Source organism: Scyliorhinus torazame, chromosome 4 (assembly GCF_047496885.1).
Source record: "Scyliorhinus torazame isolate Kashiwa2021f chromosome 4, sScyTor2.1, whole genome shotgun sequence".
Classification (NCBI taxonomy): Eukaryota; Metazoa; Chordata; class Chondrichthyes; order Carcharhiniformes; family Scyliorhinidae; genus Scyliorhinus; species Scyliorhinus torazame.
The window spans coordinates 62,846,804-62,865,541 of NC_092710.1; the positions used below are offsets into that span (position 1 = coordinate 62,846,804).

At 45.7% G+C, this 18,738-nt stretch overlaps 1 protein-coding gene across 1 annotated transcript; it reads left to right on the forward strand.

The window, feature by feature from the left end:
* Window positions 1-221: 221 nt before the first annotated feature.
* Window positions 222-12,144, forward strand: LOC140411045 (NACHT, LRR and PYD domains-containing protein 3-like). The gene is made up of 6 exons (XM_072500032.1): window positions 222-249; window positions 8,469-8,616; window positions 8,789-8,959; window positions 9,091-9,261; window positions 9,389-9,556; window positions 9,718-12,144. Exons 1-6 carry the CDS (start codon window positions 222-224, stop codon window positions 9,803-9,805), a joined length of 774 nt encoding a protein of 257 aa, XP_072356133.1. The 3' UTR covers window positions 9,806-12,144.
* The last annotated feature ends 6,594 nt before the right edge of the window (window positions 12,145-18,738 follow it).

Genomic DNA, 18,738 nt, shown 5'->3' on the forward strand with positions numbered 1-18,738 from the left:
AGTTTCACTTCATATTTTACATGCTGTTCACAGACAGATTTCTTCAATGAGCTCCTCTATAAATTTGGATTTAATTTGATTTTTTCTCACTGTGAGATGTAAAGCTTATTCCTCAATTAATACAGGGTCATCGGCAACAACATCATTTTATTAGACAAGGGGGTTCATTGAGATTTTTCACTGAAATCCTCTGATATCAGTTCATGAGATTAGAATTTATAATGAAACAATTTGGATTCAGTGAAAACGGTTAGTTTGGTAACCCCAACTGCTCTCTGTTAACTCGCCCCTCACTCTCCTCACCTTGTTTTCAATTTGGGGAATTCTGCAGGCAGCTTGTGCACAGGAAGAGCCCAAAAATGGGGCACTTTCAAAATTAAGTTCAAAGTCTCTGAAGATGGATTTCTTTCTCTCTTTCTAGTTGAACATGTACAAACTGACAGCGGGCATATTGATTGCACAGTAAGATTCCACAATCAGAAATATTATCATGGTGGAAAATTGCCCCACGTCCCCTGTGGAAAGGATGAATTAACTCCCTCATTCCCACGGTTAAGTTTAAGACTTTTAACTCATGACCTTCAAACCCATTTTGCAGTCCGTGAGCTACTTTTTAATAAGTAGATAAGCAACAGTAAAACACTGTTGCTGTGTTTTTAAAAAATATTTTCATTCCGATGAGGACGGACATAACAACATACAAACAGTCAGTCAGTCACAACACAAACAAAATACTATTCTCCTCATTTGAGATTTATTCCTTGATTTCCATTAATCCTTTCCCTCCCCTTACCCACTGGCAACAAACAGATCTGTAAATAGAGACAAGAACAGCTTCCATCTCGTCCAGAAACCCCCATCTGAGCCACAAAGGGCTAACTTTAGTTTCTCAAGTTTAAGGAATTCCGCAATATCCCTCAACCATGTCGATATTTTTGGTGGATCTTCTGACTTCCCTTCCAATAAAATTAGCCTCCGGGCGATCAATGTGGCAAAGGCCACCACATCGGCCCCGTCCCCATCTATTAGTCCCGGTACTTCCGACACCCCAGAAATTGCCTCATGTGGTCCCAGTAATATTTCCACCTCCACAACTTTTGTTCGTGTTTTAAATAGCGAGAGCCAGAAGCCCACTAATCGTGGACGTGACCAGACGATGTGGACATGGTTAACTGGTCCTCCTTTACACTCTCACATTTATCTTATTCCTCTGTGAGGAATCTGCTCATTCGTTCCTGTGTCATATGGGCCCCTGTGTACATCCTTGAATTGTATCAAGCCCATCCGAGCACATGAAGATGTCGCATTGACCCTGTGTATAATCTCACCCCATAGTCCCCATTCCAACTCCACATCCAACTCTTCCTTCCACTTTTGTTTCATCTCTTCAATCGCTGCTTTCTTTCTGTCCATCAGCCACCTGTAAATGTTAGTAATTCTCCCATCACCAACTCAGCTGGGAGGAGCAATTTCTCCAGCAGCTTGTTCTCCGGTAGGCAAACGAAAGTGGACAACTCCTTTTTCACCAAGTTTCATCATTGAAGATAATTAAACTTCACCTCTCTCTTCATTTTATGTTTCTCCCTCAATTCTTCAAATCTACTTTCCAACAACAAGTCTGTAACCTGTGTCAGCCCAGCTTAATGCCACTGTTTGAATATTGTATCCAGTCTTGCCGCCAGGGTGAATCGGTGGTTTCCATAAATAGGGGATCGCACCGTCAAGTTTACCAAAGCAAAATGGCGTCTCCGCTTGCTCCAGATGCTGAAGGAAGATGCCAGCACCGGGCTTTGTGTAAACCTCCCCGGGGGAAATGGGAGTGGAGCCGCAGCGGAAGTCTGCAAACTAGCCCCCTTACACGGTGCTTCCACCACCTGTACCCATTCCGCTTCTTCCTCGCCCCACCATTGCCCAATCTTCTCCAAATTCACAGCCCAATAATAATACAAAAGATTGGGAAGCACCAACCCTCCCACCCACCCATTCTTTTTAAATATGAGCTGGTCCTTTTGAAGAGAAATCCAATTAATCTCCTTCCATTTACTGATGGAGAAGTGTTCTGCCGCATTTTCTATCTGTTTAGAGCAGGGTGTCTGTGTGAGGGTAAGTGTGTTACTGTGTATGTGGACTTTTCTCTATCTGTCTATCTGCCAGTCGCCCTGGTCCATGATTCTATTTCTCTCTCCACAGATGCTGCCTGACCTGCTCAGTATTTTCCCGCATTGGTACAAGAGCGAGGAGGTAAGGCTGAACTTAGACAAGACACTAGTTAGACCTCAGCTGGAATATTGTGGACAGTTCTGGGCGTCACACTATAGGAAGGATGTGAACACACTGGAGCGAGTGCAGAGGAGGTTCACAAGAATGGTTCAGGGATGAGAAACTTCAGTGATGAGGTTAGATTGGAGAGGTTGGGTCTGTTCTCCACGCAGAGAAATGTCCAAGAGCAGATTAGATAGAGGTGTTCAAATTCTTGGGGGTGCCAGACACAGTAGACAGGGAGAAACGGTTCCCACTATTAAGAAGCTCAAGAACGAGATGGCACAGAATTAAAGTGAATTGGAAAAGAAGCAAATATGATGTGACAAAATAGAAACAGTACAGTGTAGAGAGAGCCCTGCTCGATATCTGACCCCGTGCTGTACCTGTCCTGTGAGTGTTTGAGAGGGACAGTGTAGAGGGAGCTTTACTCTGTATCTAACCCCATGCTGTACATGTCCTGGGAGTTTTTGATGGGGACAGTGTAGAGGGAGCTTTACTCTGAATCTAACCTCGTGCTGTACCTGTCCTGGGAGTGTTTGATGGGGACAGTGTAGAGGGAACTTTACTCTGTTTCTAACCCCGTGCTGTACCTGTCCTGGGAGTGTTTGATGGGTACAGTGTGGAGGGAGCTTTACTCTGTATCTGACCCCGTGCTGTACCTGTCCTGGGAGTGTTTGAGAGGGACAGTGTAGTGGGAGCTTTACTCTGTATCTAACCCCGTGCTGTACCTATCCTGGGAGTGTTTGATGGGGACAGTGTAGAGGGAGCTTTACTCTGTATCTAACCCCATGCTGTACCTGTCCTGGGAGTGTTTGATGGGGACAGTGTAGAGGGAGCTTTACTCCGTCTGTAACCCCGTGCTGCACCTGTCCTGGGAGTGTTTGCCAGGGACAGTGTAGAGGAATCTGTGTCTAACCCCATGATGTACCTTTGCTGGTCATGTTCGATGGAGTTTCAAAATCTCAAATAAATGTCTTCTATTAGTTGCTCCATCTCTCTGTTTCTGCTTATTTCTCTGTCTGTCTGGGAATATTGTCAAAACAAAATCCACGATCAGCAGTCAGCCATTTTAAGTTACTTAATGGTGGCCATTTTAGGTGAGCACAGCACAGTCATTTCTGACATTTGTACACGTTGGTATAACAAAATATTGATGGAAAGTGTCTGATTTTAACAGTGATTTGTTGGTGAATGTGGATGTAGAAAGGGAGCTGGCTGTCCTTGTACACCAGTCACTGAAAGTGGAGAGGGGGTGCTGCAGCAGTTAAGAAGACCAATGATATGTTTGCCTTCATTGAAAGAGGGATTTGAGTTCAGAAGTGGAGATGTCTTACTGCAGTTACACAAGGCCTTGGTGAGACCACACCTGGAGTACTGTGTACAGTTTTGTCTCACTAACTAAGAAAGGATATAGTTGCCAGAGAGGGAGTGCAGCGGAGGGTCAATCGGCTGATAGGGAGGTTGCCGGACTGTCCTACAAGGAGAGATTGGTTTGACTGTGGCACAGTGGTTAGCACTGCTACCTCACAGTGCCAGTGACCCCGGTTAAATTCCGGCCTTGTGTGACTGATTATGTGGAGATGGCAGTTTCTCCCCGTGTGTGCGTGGGTTTCCTTCCACAGTCCAAAGATGTGCAGGCTAGGTGGAATGAAATGAAATGAAAATTGCTTCTCGTCACAAGTAGGCTTCAATGAAGTTACTGTCAAAAGCCCCGAGTCGCCACATTCCGGCGCCTGTTCGGGGAGGCTGTAACGGGAATTGAACCGTGCTGTTTGCCTGCCTTGGTCTGCTTTCAAAGCCAGCAATTTAGCCCTGTGGTCCTGGTAAATTACCCCTTAGTGTCCAGGAAAGATTGTTTAGATTAGGTAAAGGAGTTATTGGGATAGGGCGGGTGACTGAGCTTAAATAGAATGCTGTGTCAGAGGGTTGGTGTAGATTCGATGGGCAGAATGGCCTCCCTCTGCATTGTAGGGATTCTATGATTGTGCCTGTATTCACTAGAGCCGAGAAGGATGAGAGGAGATGTTGACCGTGCTAAATTGCCCCTTAGTGGCCCAAAGGTTAGGTGGTGTTACTGGGGTTATTTGGAGAGGGCGGAGGCGTGGGCTTGGGTAGGGTGCTCTCTCCGAGGGCCAGTGCAGACTCGATGGGCCAAATGGCCTACTCCTGCAATGTATATTCTATGATTCTGTGCGCTCTGATTGAAATGTATTACATTCCGACAGCGCTGTTCAGACTATACAGAGGGATGGTGATTTCCACGTTGCACTGCCTCTGCCATGTCTTGGGAGTGATCATGGAGACAGTGTAGAGGAAACCTTACTCTGTATCTAACCCCGTGCTGAACTTGTCCTGTGAATGTTTGATGGGGACAGTGTAGAGGAAACCTTACCCTGTATCTAACCCCGTGCTGTACCTGTACTGGGAGTGATTGATGGAGACAGTGTAGAGGGAGCTATACGCTGTATCTAACCCCGTGCTGTAACTGTCCTGGGAGTGTTTGATGGGGACAGTGTAGAGGGAGCTTTACTCTGTATCTAACCCCGTGCTGTACCTGTCCTGGGAGTGTTTGATGGGGACAGTGCAGAGGGAGCTTTACTCTGTATCTAACCCCGTGCTGTATCTGTCTTGGGAGTGTTTGATGGGGACAGTGAAGAGGGAGGTTTACTCTGTATCTAACCCCGTGCTGTACCTGTCCTGGGAGTGTTTAATGGGGACAGTGCAGAGGGAATTTTACTCTGTATCTAACCCCGTGCTGTACCTGTCCTGGGAGTGTTTGATGGGAACAGTGTAGAGGGAGCTTTACTCTGTATCTCACCCCGTGTTGTACCTGTCCTGGGAATGTTTGATGGGGACAGTGTGGAGGGAGCTTTACTCTGTATCTAACCCTGTGCTGTACCTGTACTGGGAGTGTTTGATGGGGACAGTGTAGAGGGAGCTTTACTCTGTATCTAACCCCGTGCTGTCCCTGTCCTGGGAGTGTTTGATGCGGACAGTGTAGAGGGAGCTTTACTCAGTACCTAACCCCGTGTTGTACCTGTCCTGGGAGTGTTTGATGGGGGACAGTGTAGAGGAAGCTTTACTCTGTATCTAACCCTGTGCTGTACCTGTACTGGGAGTGTTTCATGGGGACAGTGTAGAGGGAGCTTTAGTCTGCATTTAACCCCGTGCTGTACCTGTCCTGGGAGTGTTTGATGGGGACAGTTTAGAGGAAGCTTTACTCTGTATATCCCATCGTACTGTAGCTGCCCGCGGAGAGTTTGATGGGGACAGTTTAGAGGGATGTGTAATCTGTATCTAACCCCATGATGTACTTTTGCTAACAGTGTTTGATGGAGATTCTGAATCTTGAATTAATGTATTCTGTTAGTCTCCCCATCTTTTCTCTCTCTGCAACTCTCTATCTCTCTCTCTGGGAATCTGTCTAAACAAATCCATGATCAGCAGCCAGCCATTTTAAGTTACATAACGGTGGCCATTTTATGTGAGCACAACACAGAGACAATTCGGACATTTGTTCAAGTTAGTGTCAAACAAAAAATGATGGAGAGAGTCGTTTTTAAACCGTGACCTGTTGGGCAATGTGGATGTACAAATGGAGCTTGTACACCAGTCACTGAAAGTGGAGAGGGGGGTGCTGCAGCAGTTAAGAAGACCAATGATATGTTGGCCTTCATTGCAAGAGGGATTTGAGTTCAGAAGTGGAGATGTCTTACTGCAGTTACACAAGGCCTTGGTGAGACCACACCTGGAGTACTGTGTACAGTTTCGGTCTCCCTAACATAGAAAGGATATAGGTGCCAGAGAGGGAGTGCAGCGGAGGGTCAATCGGCTGATAGGGAGGTTGCCGGACTGTCCTACAAGGAGAGATTGGTTTGACTGTGGCACAGTGGTTAGCACTGCTGCCTCACAGTGCCAGTGACCCCGGTTAAATTCCGGCCTTGTGTGACTGATTATGTGGAGTTGGCAGTTTCTCCCCGTGTGTGCGTGAGTTTCCTCCGGGTGCTCCGGTTTCCTTCCACAGTCCAAAGATGTGCAGGCTCAGTGGAATGGTCCTGCTAAATTACCCATAGTGTCCAAGAAAGATTGTTTAGATTAGGTTCAGGAGTTATTGGGATAGGGCGGGTGACTGAGTTTACATAGAGTGCTGTGTCACAGAGTTGGTGTAGATTCGATGAGCAGAATGGCCTCCTTCTGCATTGTAGGGATTCTATGATTGTGCCTGTATTCACCAGAGCCGAGAAGGATGAGAGATGTTGGCCGTGCTAAATTGCCCTTTGTGGCCCAAAAGTTAGGTGGTGTTACTGGGGTTATTTGGAGAGGGTGGAGGCGTGGGCTTGGGTAGGGTGCTCTCTCCGGGGGCCAGTGCAGACTCGATGGGCCAAATGGCCTACTCCTGCAATGTATATTCTATGATTCTGTGCGCTCTGATTGAAATGTATTACATTCCGACAGCGCTGTTCAGACTATACAGAGGGATGGTGATTTCCACGTTGCACTGCCTCTGCCATGTCTTGGGAGTGATCATGGAGACAGTGTAGAGGAAACCTTACTCTGTATCTAACCCCGTGCTGAACTTGTCCTGTGAATGTTTGATGGGGACAGTGTAGAGGAAACCTTACCCTGTATCTAACCCCGTGCTGTACCTGTACTGGGAGTGTTTGATGGGGACAGTGCAGAGGGAGCTTTACTCTGTATCTAACCCCGTGCTGTGTCTGTCTTGGGAGTGTTTGATGGGGACAGTGTAGAGGGAGGTTTACTCTGTATCTAACCCCGTGCTGTATCTGTCCTGGGAGTGTTTAATGGGGACAGTGCAGAGGGAATTTTACTCTGTATCTAACCACGTGCTGTACCTGTCCTGGGAGTGTTTGATGGGAACAGTGTAGAGGGAGCTTTACTCTGTATCTCACCCCGTGTTGTACCTGTCCTGGGAGTGTTTGATGGGGACAGTGTGGAGGGAGCTTTACTCTGTATCTAACCCTGTGCTGTACCTGTACTGGGAGTGTTTGATGGGGACAGTGTAGAGGGAGCTTTACTCCGTATCTAACCCCGTGCTGTACTTATCCTGGGAGTGTTTGATGGGGAGAGTGTAGAGGGAGCTTTACTCTGTATCTAACCCCGTGCTGTCCCTGTCCTGGGAGTGTTTGATGCGGACAGTGTAGAGGGAGCTTTACTCAGTACCTAACCCCGTGCTGTACCTGTCCTGGGAGTGTTTGATGGGGACAGCGTAGAGGAAGCTTTACTCTGTATATACCATCGTACTGTAGCTGCCCTGGGAGTGTTTGATGGGGACAGTTTAGAGGGATGTGTAATCTGTATCTAACCCCATGATGTACTTTTGCTAACAGTGTTTGATGGAGATTCTGAATCTTGAATTAATGTATTTGGTTAGTCTCCCCGTCTTCTCTGTCTCTGCAACTCTCTCTCTCTCTCTCTGGGAATCTGTCTAAACAAATCCACGATCAGCAGCCAGCCATTTTATGTTACTTAATGGTGGCCATTTTATGTGAGCACAACACTGAGACAATTCGGACAGTTGTCCAAGTTAGTGTCAAACAAAAACTGAAGGAAAGATTTGTATTTAAACGGTGATATGTTGGACAATGTGGATGGACAAATGGAGCTTGTATACCAGTCACTGAAAGTGGAGAGGGGTGCAGCAGCAGTTAAGAAGACCAATGATATGTTGGCCTTCATTGCAAGAGGGATTTAAGTTCAGAAGTGGAGATGTCTTACTGCAGTTACACAAGGCCTTGGTGAGACCACACCTGGAGTACTGTGTACAGTTTCGGTCTCCCTAACATAGAAAGGATATAGTTGCCAGAGAGGGAGTGCAGCGGAGGGTCAATTGGCTGATAGTGAGATTGCCAGACTGTCCTAGGAGGAGATATTGGTTCAATAGGGCCTGAACGAGCCCTGTTTCTCCAACCTAACCCTGGAGATCAAATCCCACATTCCTGGTGATTTCTCCACTCTCAAAGATGGAAAGCTATTGACTAAGTTTAATGCAGAAATTGACTGATTTTAAATGCCATTGACATAAAGGGATATGGGGATAGTGTTGGGGAAAAGACATTGAAGTGAAGATATTTCACAGCTGGATTCACAGAATACAGACAGCAAAGTATCTTAAATTTTGGATGTGCCACAAATGTTGTCAAACATTTGGGAAATGATTGGAAACAGTTTGGACTGAGATCTCACAGATCATTGTGCAGGCGATCTCGCTTCTACTCTCAGTACAAACAGGTCACTGACAGATCTGAAACTAGGTTTCAATAGACTGGGAGACTCAGGAGTGAAAATACTGTGTGTAGCTCTGAGGAATCCGGACTGTAAACTACAGACACTGTGGTAAGTAGCAGCCTGTCAGAGATTGTGTTTATTATATATCTGACAAAACATTTTGGGCGCCGTTAACAGTATAACAAATACGCTTTGTGAGTAATCATACGCTTTGCGAGTTGTATCATCAATGACAAAAATGCATTTACTGGTTCCTGGTATTACTCTGTCTGATACCTAGGCTATATCGTAATGATATCACAGTTTATTCTGCCAAAGACCTTTTCGCTACTCTAAATACAAACCAATCACTGGAAATTCTGAACCTGAATCAGAATGATCTTGGAGGTTTAGGGGTGAAATTGTTGTCTGAGTTTCTAAGGAAGCCAGAATGTAAAATACGGAAACTAGGGTAAGTACTTGAATGTTGAGATTTAACTTAAAATGTGATGTTGACATTTTGCCGTTATCAGTGCCATTAGGAGTTTTATTACTAACAATGGAGATTTTCAGACTCTCATGGTATCTCTCCTTGACTCCCAGTCTATCGGCTGTGGGTCTCACTGACTCTTATGTCGAGGATCTCGCCTCCGCTCTCAGTACAAATCAGTTACTGACGGATTTAAACCTTGGTTACAACAAAGTCGGAGATGCTGGAGTGAAATTATTGTCTGTGGCCCTAAAGAATCAAAACTGTACAATACAAGAACTGGGGTAAGTACTGGAATGTGAGAGATGGGTTTGGAATAAGATTGCACATTGTTATTCGTACCAGGAATAATGTTATCAATAAACACTGTAGATTGACCCTGATTCCTGTTATTCCTTTTCTGATCTACAGGTTGAATAATAACTCTCTCACAGATTCGTGTACCGAGGATCTTTCCTCCGCTCTCAGTAGAAATCGGTCAGTGAGAGTTCTGGACCTGAAATCAAACTCATTCACAGACCGATCTGTCCCTGCTCTGCGCTATCTAATACTGACCTGCAGGAGTCTAAAGAGCATCAGGTGAATGTCTTTGTTAATGTTTCCGATATCAAGTGAAGAATAAATGTGATTCTGTCATTCATGAATAATATTGTTACTGTAAATATTATTTTAAAATCGATTTTAGTTTATCTGCTATTTGCAAATTTGTTAAATCTGTTTCTTTCCCCCTTAAATTTCAGACTGTGCGAGAATAAGTTCCGTTCCAAGGGGAAACGACACCTAGAGTTGATGTGGGGATCCAGACCCGGAATGAGTGTGACATTGTGAACATTTCAATACATAAACATTGCTGCTCTCATTTTATGAACACTTCTGTCTGATTCTCTGTCCCTCCTGTTTAACCGGCAGGTTCCAGGTTGAAATCCTATTGACCGTTTCCCAGTTGCAAGTTCGAGTTGGAGTGTGTGTCATCTCCCATTGTGACGTCACATGCCAAGCAACAGGCTCACAAGACTTTTAAAATTAATTTTGGAATATGGACGTTAGGCCAACATTTATTGCCCATCCCTAGCTGCCCTTGTCAAGGTGGCGGTGATCTGCCTTCTTGGACCGCTGCAGTCGCTGATGTGTAGGTACAGCCACAGTGCTGTTAGGGAGGCAGTTCCATGATTTTGCCCCTGTGGCCGTGAAGGAAGGGCGATATATGTTCACGTCAGAGTGGTGAGTGACTTGGAGGGGAACCTCCATGTCGCGGGGTTCGCAGGTATCTGCTGCTCATTTCCTTCTAGATGAAAGGTGCTGTCTGAAGAACCTTGGTGAGTTACTGGAGTGATATCGCAGATGGTACACATAGCAGCCGCTGTCTGTCGGCGGTGGAGGGTTTGAATATCTGTGGAATTGGGAGCAATCAGTTGGGCTGCTTTGCCCTCGATGGTGTTGAGCTTCTTGAGTGATCTTGGAAGTGCACTCATCCAGGCAAGTGGAGGACAGGCTTTGGGGGATCAGGAGGTGAGTTACTGGCCGTAGGATTCCTAGTCCTGGCCTGCCCTGGTAGCCACAGTATTAATATACCTAGTCCAGATGAGTTTCTGATTAATACTAACCACAAGGATGTTGACTATGGAAGATTCAGCGATGGTCATGTCATTGAAGAGCCAGGAACCGTGGTTAGATCCGATCTTGTAGAGGTTGGCCATTACCTGGCACTTCTGTGGCGCGAATGTAACTTGCCACCTGTCAGCCAAAGCCTGGATATTGTCCACGTCTTGCTGCATTTGGACATGGACTGCTTCATAATCTGAGGAGCCACGCATGTTACTGAACATTGTGCAGTCATCTGCAAACATCCCACTTCTGACCTTACAATGGAACGGTGATCATCGATGAAGCAGCTGAAGATGGTTGAGCCGAGGCCACAACACTGAGGAAAACCTGCAGTGATGTCCTGGAGCTGAGATTATTGATTTCCAACCACCACAACCATCTTCCTTTCTGCCATGTATGATTCCAATCAGCCGAGAGTTTCCCCCGATTCCCATTGACTACAGATTAGCTAGGGGCCCAATGATGCCTTGATGTCAATGGAACACACCCTCACCTCACGTCTGACATTCACCTCTTTTGTCCATGTTTGAAGGAAGGCATTATTGAAATCGGGATTATTAATACCCTGTTTGAAGTTTGGAACAGTTAATGCACTGAATTCGATCTTCAATCATCATTGAATCCTTCTCACTCTGGGCACAGTCCAGCTGTGATCGCACCAGGAACCCGATACTGAAGTTTGGATCATTAGCTATCAGTTCATCCAGTATTAAAATACTGGGATCGGGCGGAATTGGGGCCAGGACATTTCCTGGGAGACCGAGTCCTCGCTAACAGTCCGGGAGCTGGAGAGTCAGGAACAGAACAACTGTGGCAATCTGATCTGTTCACGGAGTCTCCATCTATCTCGGTGAAACCAGTGCCGGGAACGGTTGATTTTAATGGGATCATAAACAGAAAATATTCTGCAGGGAATGATAAAATCTGGGAACCTCGTCTTCAAATCTTTAAACCGCATTCTTTTGCTCCAGCTTGGGACATTGTTTTCAACGTCTGATGGCAGTGGAATTTGGCAGGCCCACCTTAATATGATGTTCCAGAGACACAGACGCAGTCACATTACCAATATTAAACAACAATGTCTGACACTGCATCCAACTCGCCCCCAAAACCTCTAATTAAACTGGATGATATTAAACGGACTGACAGAAATTGGTACGGTGAACACATTGTACTTCCAGATCCTACACATCCTCCAACTCCAAACCTGCCTTAGCTCATCTGCTGCGGAAACCCTCATCCACGCAGTGGTTCACTCTGGACTTGACTATACCAATGTTCCAAAGGTCGCTCTCCCATCTTCCACACTATGTATACCTGTGCTCATCCAGAATTCTGCTGCCTGGAACTTCATCTGAACCAAGTCCAGTTCACAATTTGCCTTGGGGTTGCTGACCTGCACCGGCTCCTGGCCCGGCGGTGCCTCCATTTGTATATCCCCGTCCTTTATTTTAAATCACTCCATGACATTGCCACTCCCTTCTGGATCCCAGTTGCCAGTGGCGTACCGCAGGGATCAGTTCTGGGTCCTCTGCTGTTTGTGATTTTCATTAATGACTTGGATGAGGGAGTTGAAGGGTGGGTCAGTAAATTTGCAGACGATACGAAGATTGGTGGAGTTGTGGATAGTGAGGAGGGCTGTTGTCGGCTGCAAAGAGACATAGATAGGATGCAGAGCTGGGCTGAGAAGTGGCAGATGGAGTTTAACCCTGAAAAGTGTGAGGTTGTCCATTTTGGAAGGACAAATATGAATGCGGAATACAGGGTTAACGGTAGAGTTCTTGGCAATGTGGAGGAGCAGAGAGATCTTGGGGTCTATATTCATACATCTTTGAAAGTTGCCACTCAAGTGGATAGAGCTGTGAAGAAGGCCTATGGTGTGCTCGCGTTCATTAACAGAGGGATTGAATTTAAGAGCCGTGAGGTGATGATGCAGCTGTACAAAACTTTGGTAAGGCCACATTTGGAGTACTGTGTACAGTTCTGGTCGCCTCATTTTAGGAAGGATGTGGAAGCTTTGGAAAAGGTGCAAAGAAGATTTACCAGGATGTTGCCTGGAATGGAGAGTAGGTCTTACGAGGAAAGGTTGAGGGTGCTAGGCCTTTTCTCATTAGAACGGAGAAGGATGAGGGGTGACTTGATAGAGGTTTATAACATGATCAGGGGAATAGATAGAGTAGACAGTCAGAGGCTTTTTCCCCGGGTGGAACAAACCATTACAAGGGGACATAAATTTAAGGTGGAAGATATAGGAGGGATATCAGAGGTAGGTTCTTTACCCAGAGAGTAGTGGGGGCATGGAATGCACTGCCTGTGGAAGTAGTTGAGTCGGAAACATTAGGGACCTTCAAGCAGCTATTGGATAGGTACATGGATTACGGTAAAATGATATAGTGTAGATTTATTTGACTTAAGGGCAGCACGGTAGCATTGTGGATAGCACAATGCTTCACAGCTCCAGGGTCCCAGGTTCGATTCCGGCTTGGGTCACTGTCTGTACGGAGTCTGCACGTCCTCCTCGTGTCTGCGTGGGTTTCCTCCGGGTGCTCTGGTTTCCTCCCACAGTCCAAAGATGTGCAGGTTAGGTGAATTGGCGAATGATAAATTGCCCTTAATGTCCAAAATTGCCCTTGGTGTTGGGTGGAGGTGTTGAGTTTGGGTAGGGTGCTCTTTCCAGGACCCGGTGTAGACTCAAAGGGCCGAATGGCCTCCTTCTGCACTGTAAATTCAATGATAATCTATGATTAATCTAGGACAAAGGTTCGGCACAACATCATGGGCCGAAGGGCCTGTTCTGTGCTGTATTTTCTATGTTCTATGTTCCCCTGTACCGTGCTCCAGCCCAACACACTTTCCATAATTCTTCTGCTTTCTTGCACATTCTCGATTTTAATCTCTACAGCACCGACAGGCGTGCTTTCAGCTAACCTGGTCTCTACCCCCAGCCCCAGCCCGCCCAAACTTCCTCACTTCTTTCGTTCCTTCTGCTCTTTAATATGCTCCGTAAAATCGAAGCTTTGACCAATCATCTTTGCCCTGACCTAATTTGTCTCACTGTGTCCCAGCATCCGCTTTTTAAAAATGTTGTTGCTCTGCTTTTGTTAGGATCCCTCGAGTGTGTTACTCCATTGTGGCGTTTGCATGTCAGCAACCATGGTAAACTGGTGAGCATGGCCCTCTTCCAAAGCGTTGACCTCGGTGCGATTCCCGGCTTCCGCCGTTTGTGAATTGTTAAACCTCTCAAATCAGCAACACCAACTCGGAGCTGAATTCGACCGGTTTTCCTGAGATTTTTTATTTGAATATTTTTTATTTGAATATCGATTCCCGTACATCGATTGATTTGTTGTCCAGAAAGTGAAGTACTGCGCTTGCTGGGAATTTGAAATAATGACAGAAGATGTTGGAAACACCCAGGATGTCAGGCAATATCTGTGGAGAGAGGTAGAGAGGATTAAGATTGCAGATCTATAAAAAGTTACCGCAAACCTACGGAAAACCTCATGATGCTCCACTTCTCCAGCTTCCACCCTAAACACATTAAAGAAGCCATCCCCTATGGACAAGCGCTCCGCATACACAGGATCTGCTCAGACGAGGAGGAGCGTAACAGACATCTACAGACGTTGAAAGATGCCCTCGTACGAACGGGATATGGCACTCGACTCATCGATCGACAGTTCCAACGCGCCACAGCGAAAAACCGGACCGACCTCCTCAGAAGACAAACATGGGACACAACCGACAGAATACCCTTCGTCGTCCAGTACTTCCCCGGAGCGGAGAAACTACGTCATCTTCTTCACAGCCTTCAACACGTCATTGATGACGATGAACATCTTGCCAAGGTCATCCCCACACCCCCACTACTTGCCTTCAAACAACCGCGCAACCTCAAACGAACCATTGTTTGCAGCAAACTACCCAGTCTTCAGAACAGTGACCACGACACCACACAACCCTGTCATGGCAATCTCTGCAAGACGTGCCAGATCATCGACATGGATACCACTATTACACGTGAGAACACCATCCACCAGGTACGCGGTACATACTCGTGCGACTCGGCCAACGTTGTCTACCTCATACGCTGCAGGAAAGGATGTCCCAAAGCGTGGTACATTGGCGAAACCATGCAGACGCTGCGACAACGAATGAACGGACATCGCACAACAATCACCAGGCAGGAATGTTCCCTTCCAGTCGGGGAACACTTCAGCAGTCAAGGGCATTCAGCCTCTGATCTCCGGGTAAGCATTCTCCAAGGCGGCCTTCAGGACCCGCGACAACGCAGAATTGCCGAGCAGAAACTTATAGCCAAGTTCCGCACACATGAGTGCGGCATCAACCGGGACCTGGGATTCATGTCGCATTACATTCATCCCCCACCATCTGGCCTGCGAAATCCTACCAACTGTCCTGGCTTGGTACAATTCACACCTCTTTAACCTGGGGTTACCCCATCTCTGGATCTGTAAAGATTTAATCACCTGCTAATGCTCGCATTCCAAGCATTGTTTGGCATCTTTGAATTTGTCTATATATGTGTTTCTGGAACAGACCTCTTCATTCACCTGAGGAAGGAGCAGCGCTCCGAAAGCTAGTGACATCGAAACAAACCTGTTGGACTTTAACCTGGTGTTGTAAGACTTCGTACTGTGCTCACCCCAGTCCAACGCCGGCATCTCCACATTATAAAAAGTTGAAAAGAATAGACCCGCTATCCGAAGGCTGAAAACTGTCAGAGCTGCTGAGTCGTCCCAGCAATTTCGTTCTCGTCTGAGACTAATTTTTTTGTGTGTTTCATCCCTTCCCCAGTTCAATTGTTTACATGAAACGTTCAAAGCTTCACTCAGTTCTTTGCATATTGATGTTTTGTTTGAAGAGATATAGATCATGTCCCGGGAAATCATGCTAAAGTCCTTCCTGTCCTGGAGTAAAATGTCACTGGGAAAATTTACAAATATTCAAACAATATTGAAATCGCGTGATTTTTTTAACAAAAACTGCTTGTTTTATTTTGCAATATAAGATATGCAACAGTATGAATGCAGAATTTACAGAGAAAATCCATATCCTCACATTTTATTTTCCTTAAATATGACAGGGAATTCAGTTTAACAGCACAAAAACGTCCACCCGATCCCCCCCTCATTCTTATATAGTAAGTGGAATACAATCCAGGAGCAACACGAAAAAGGATTTATGTGCAGAGACCAGGCTGGCGTGTGACGCTGGGTGAGTTGCTAAAGAGAGACAGCACAGACAGGACGGAACAAGTAGAATATTATTGGGTTTGGCGAGGTGGCGGGACGGGGCGGGGTGCTACGTGCTGAAGGTTGGCCATAGTCCTCTTCATCCTACTGTGGAGTCAAAAACAATTGCCGTTATGCTACAGAATCTAATTTGCTGAGAAAATTATGAGTCGATATATCACCAGTCACATCAGACATCTGCCAAATGAAGATAAAAGCAAAACTGCTGAGATTGCCCAATATGTTCTGTATCTGTCAAATGAATGTGGCAGCCATAAATTAAATCACTGTTTATGTCGCAGTGTTGCTATAATATGTCCACTGGGCATTGACAACGTTAAATATGAAAGCTGTACGTTGGAAGGGCATCTGGGGAGCTGGTAGATCTGGAAATCGTACAGCACAGGCAACATTGTGTCATTGCTGGTCCAGCCATAGGGAGCACTGCAGCAACTCACTGAGGCTGACTTAGCACCATCTGCATCCCGTATGATCCTCGAACCCTAAGAAGGAAATACGTAACGTTGTATATATGCCACTGCATCCAATTTCCCTTCCTAGTCAAATGCACTGACGTGGACATAGACACTGATCACTGGGTCAAACTAACGGAACTCCCTGGTACAATATCCAAGAATAGGGATATTTCATCCAAACATCATTGTGGCAGGAGCACAAAGTGTATCTCAAGGAAAAATTCCATTATTATTTTCTGCAGGCACTATTGGAAAATTCATTCAAAATCGGTATTCGCATCCAGACCCTGTGATCAAATGAAAGAAACTGCCCAAGTGCAGAGTAGGCAAGAATTACTTGAATGGACGAGCCGGACATATAGCGTCCATTTATTATCATGTCCTATGAGAGAACTGTATGTATGTATTGCTTAGCTTTGGAAAAAGTCAACTTAAGTGCAAAGTTAGAGCAGGGATCGGTCATACTTTCCACCAAGGAACAGTAGGTTGCTGATCGCACCTCAATGTTTTCTAACCCACCAAATCTGCAGTTTTTGTGTGGTTCTGAAAGTGTCCTGTCTTGTAGCACAGTCAAACGTAGAATTAGTTTAATCTTTACAACAAACCCCATAAAATGTTCATAGAAGATGTTCTGAAATAGAGAGTGAAGAATGTAAATAGACCCAGGAGAAGACCCAAGAAAATATTGAAGAGGCTTCAAGTAACAAAGCAGAAATGAACCATAGCACAGCGTTGTATTCTCAGGCCCCTTCCAGAATGCTGCAATCTGATATACTGCCTGGAGGATGTATGTGCCGTTTTGGTATTTTGATTCTCAATCTCTACTTAATGTCTGTACATCTTTCCAGATACTTTCTTGGCTCCAGACTTGGTGTTCTCAGCGCTGTCATTTTTCAACGAGAAGTCCTTTAAAGGTAGTAGTGGTAGCAGAACCAATTCTCTGTCACAAGCCTAACTTTGGAAATAGTAATCCTAGAAAGCCAAGATACACAGCGGCAAGTCAGCATGAATGTTAGCTCATAGCATTTTGGACTGGTAAAAGTAGCTGGTGAAAACCAAATACCCATATTCGGATTTGAAAGAACCTCCACAGAATTGCTGAGCTAATTTTGTCACGCAGATTTCAAAAAGTGAATGTTAACAAAACATGCGACATCTTCGAGGACATTGAGGAACCTGTCAGTAGACTTCCTATAAGTGTATGAGGAGATCAACCGACACATGACGGAATGCTGAAGAATAGCCTGCAGAACCAACAAATAGTTTTGGAAAGATTAAAATTCCAGGGGCATTAAGTTATTTATGCAGCAATAAATTTTTAAACTGTACAATCACACAGTTACACTTAAGTGTGAAGTCTTTAAGCATCAGGTTATGCGGCCATTCTGCATCGAATAGCTTGGCGTCTGATGCCTCAAAGCCTATGTAAAACATAAAACGCTCATATCATGGATGTGATGGAGCATTCTCCAATCACCTAGATGAGCACACATTAATGAACAGAGAAGAAACCCCATGCATTTCCAGATAGAGTACTTTGCTCGATTGGCATCCCTGTCACCAGACTGAACTCACAATCATCCTCCATTACCAGAACACTGAGGTATCAGCATGTAGAGGTCACAATAAAAGATGCAGGAAGTCAACGAATTGACTTCAGCATAAGACTTCCTCCCCCCAACCGCTGGTCCCTGCCCTCGCCCGCCACCACTCACCATCCCCTCTCCCCACCACTGCTTAAGTGTACTCTGATTAAGAGCAGAAATACGAGTGGCAAATATTTCTACAAGTTGCCTTCCAAGTAATTTTCCAAACAACACACAACTTTGCTTTGCAGATATATTGGCCATTATTTCATCTTCACTGGATCAATATCATCGGTTCCCGTCCCAATGGACAGAGTGTGATTAGCATCGCCACATAAACTTCAGAGTTACACCATCTTCTCAGTGTCACTAGCTATGCATACATTCCAACATTGCCAGCTGCACCTAGAACAAAGAAAGAAGAACAAAGAAATGTACAGCACAGGAACAGCCCCTTCGGCCCTCCAAGCCTCTGCCGACCATGCTGCCCGTCTAAACTAAAATATTCTGCACTTCCGGGGTCCGTATCCCTCTATTCCCATTCTATGCATGTATTTGTCAAGATGCCCCTGAAACGTCACTATCGTCCCTGCTTCCACCACCTCCTCCGGCAGCGGGTTCCAGGCACCCACTACCCTCTGTGTAAAAAAACGTACCACGTACATCTCCTCTAAACCTTGCCCCTCGCACCTTAAACCTATGCCCCCTAGCAATTGACCCCTCTATCCTGGGAAAAAGCCTCTCATTATCCACTCTGTGCCCCTCATAATTTTGTACACCTCTATCGGGTCACTCCTCAACCTCCGTCGTTCCAGTGAGAACAAACCGAGTTTATTCAA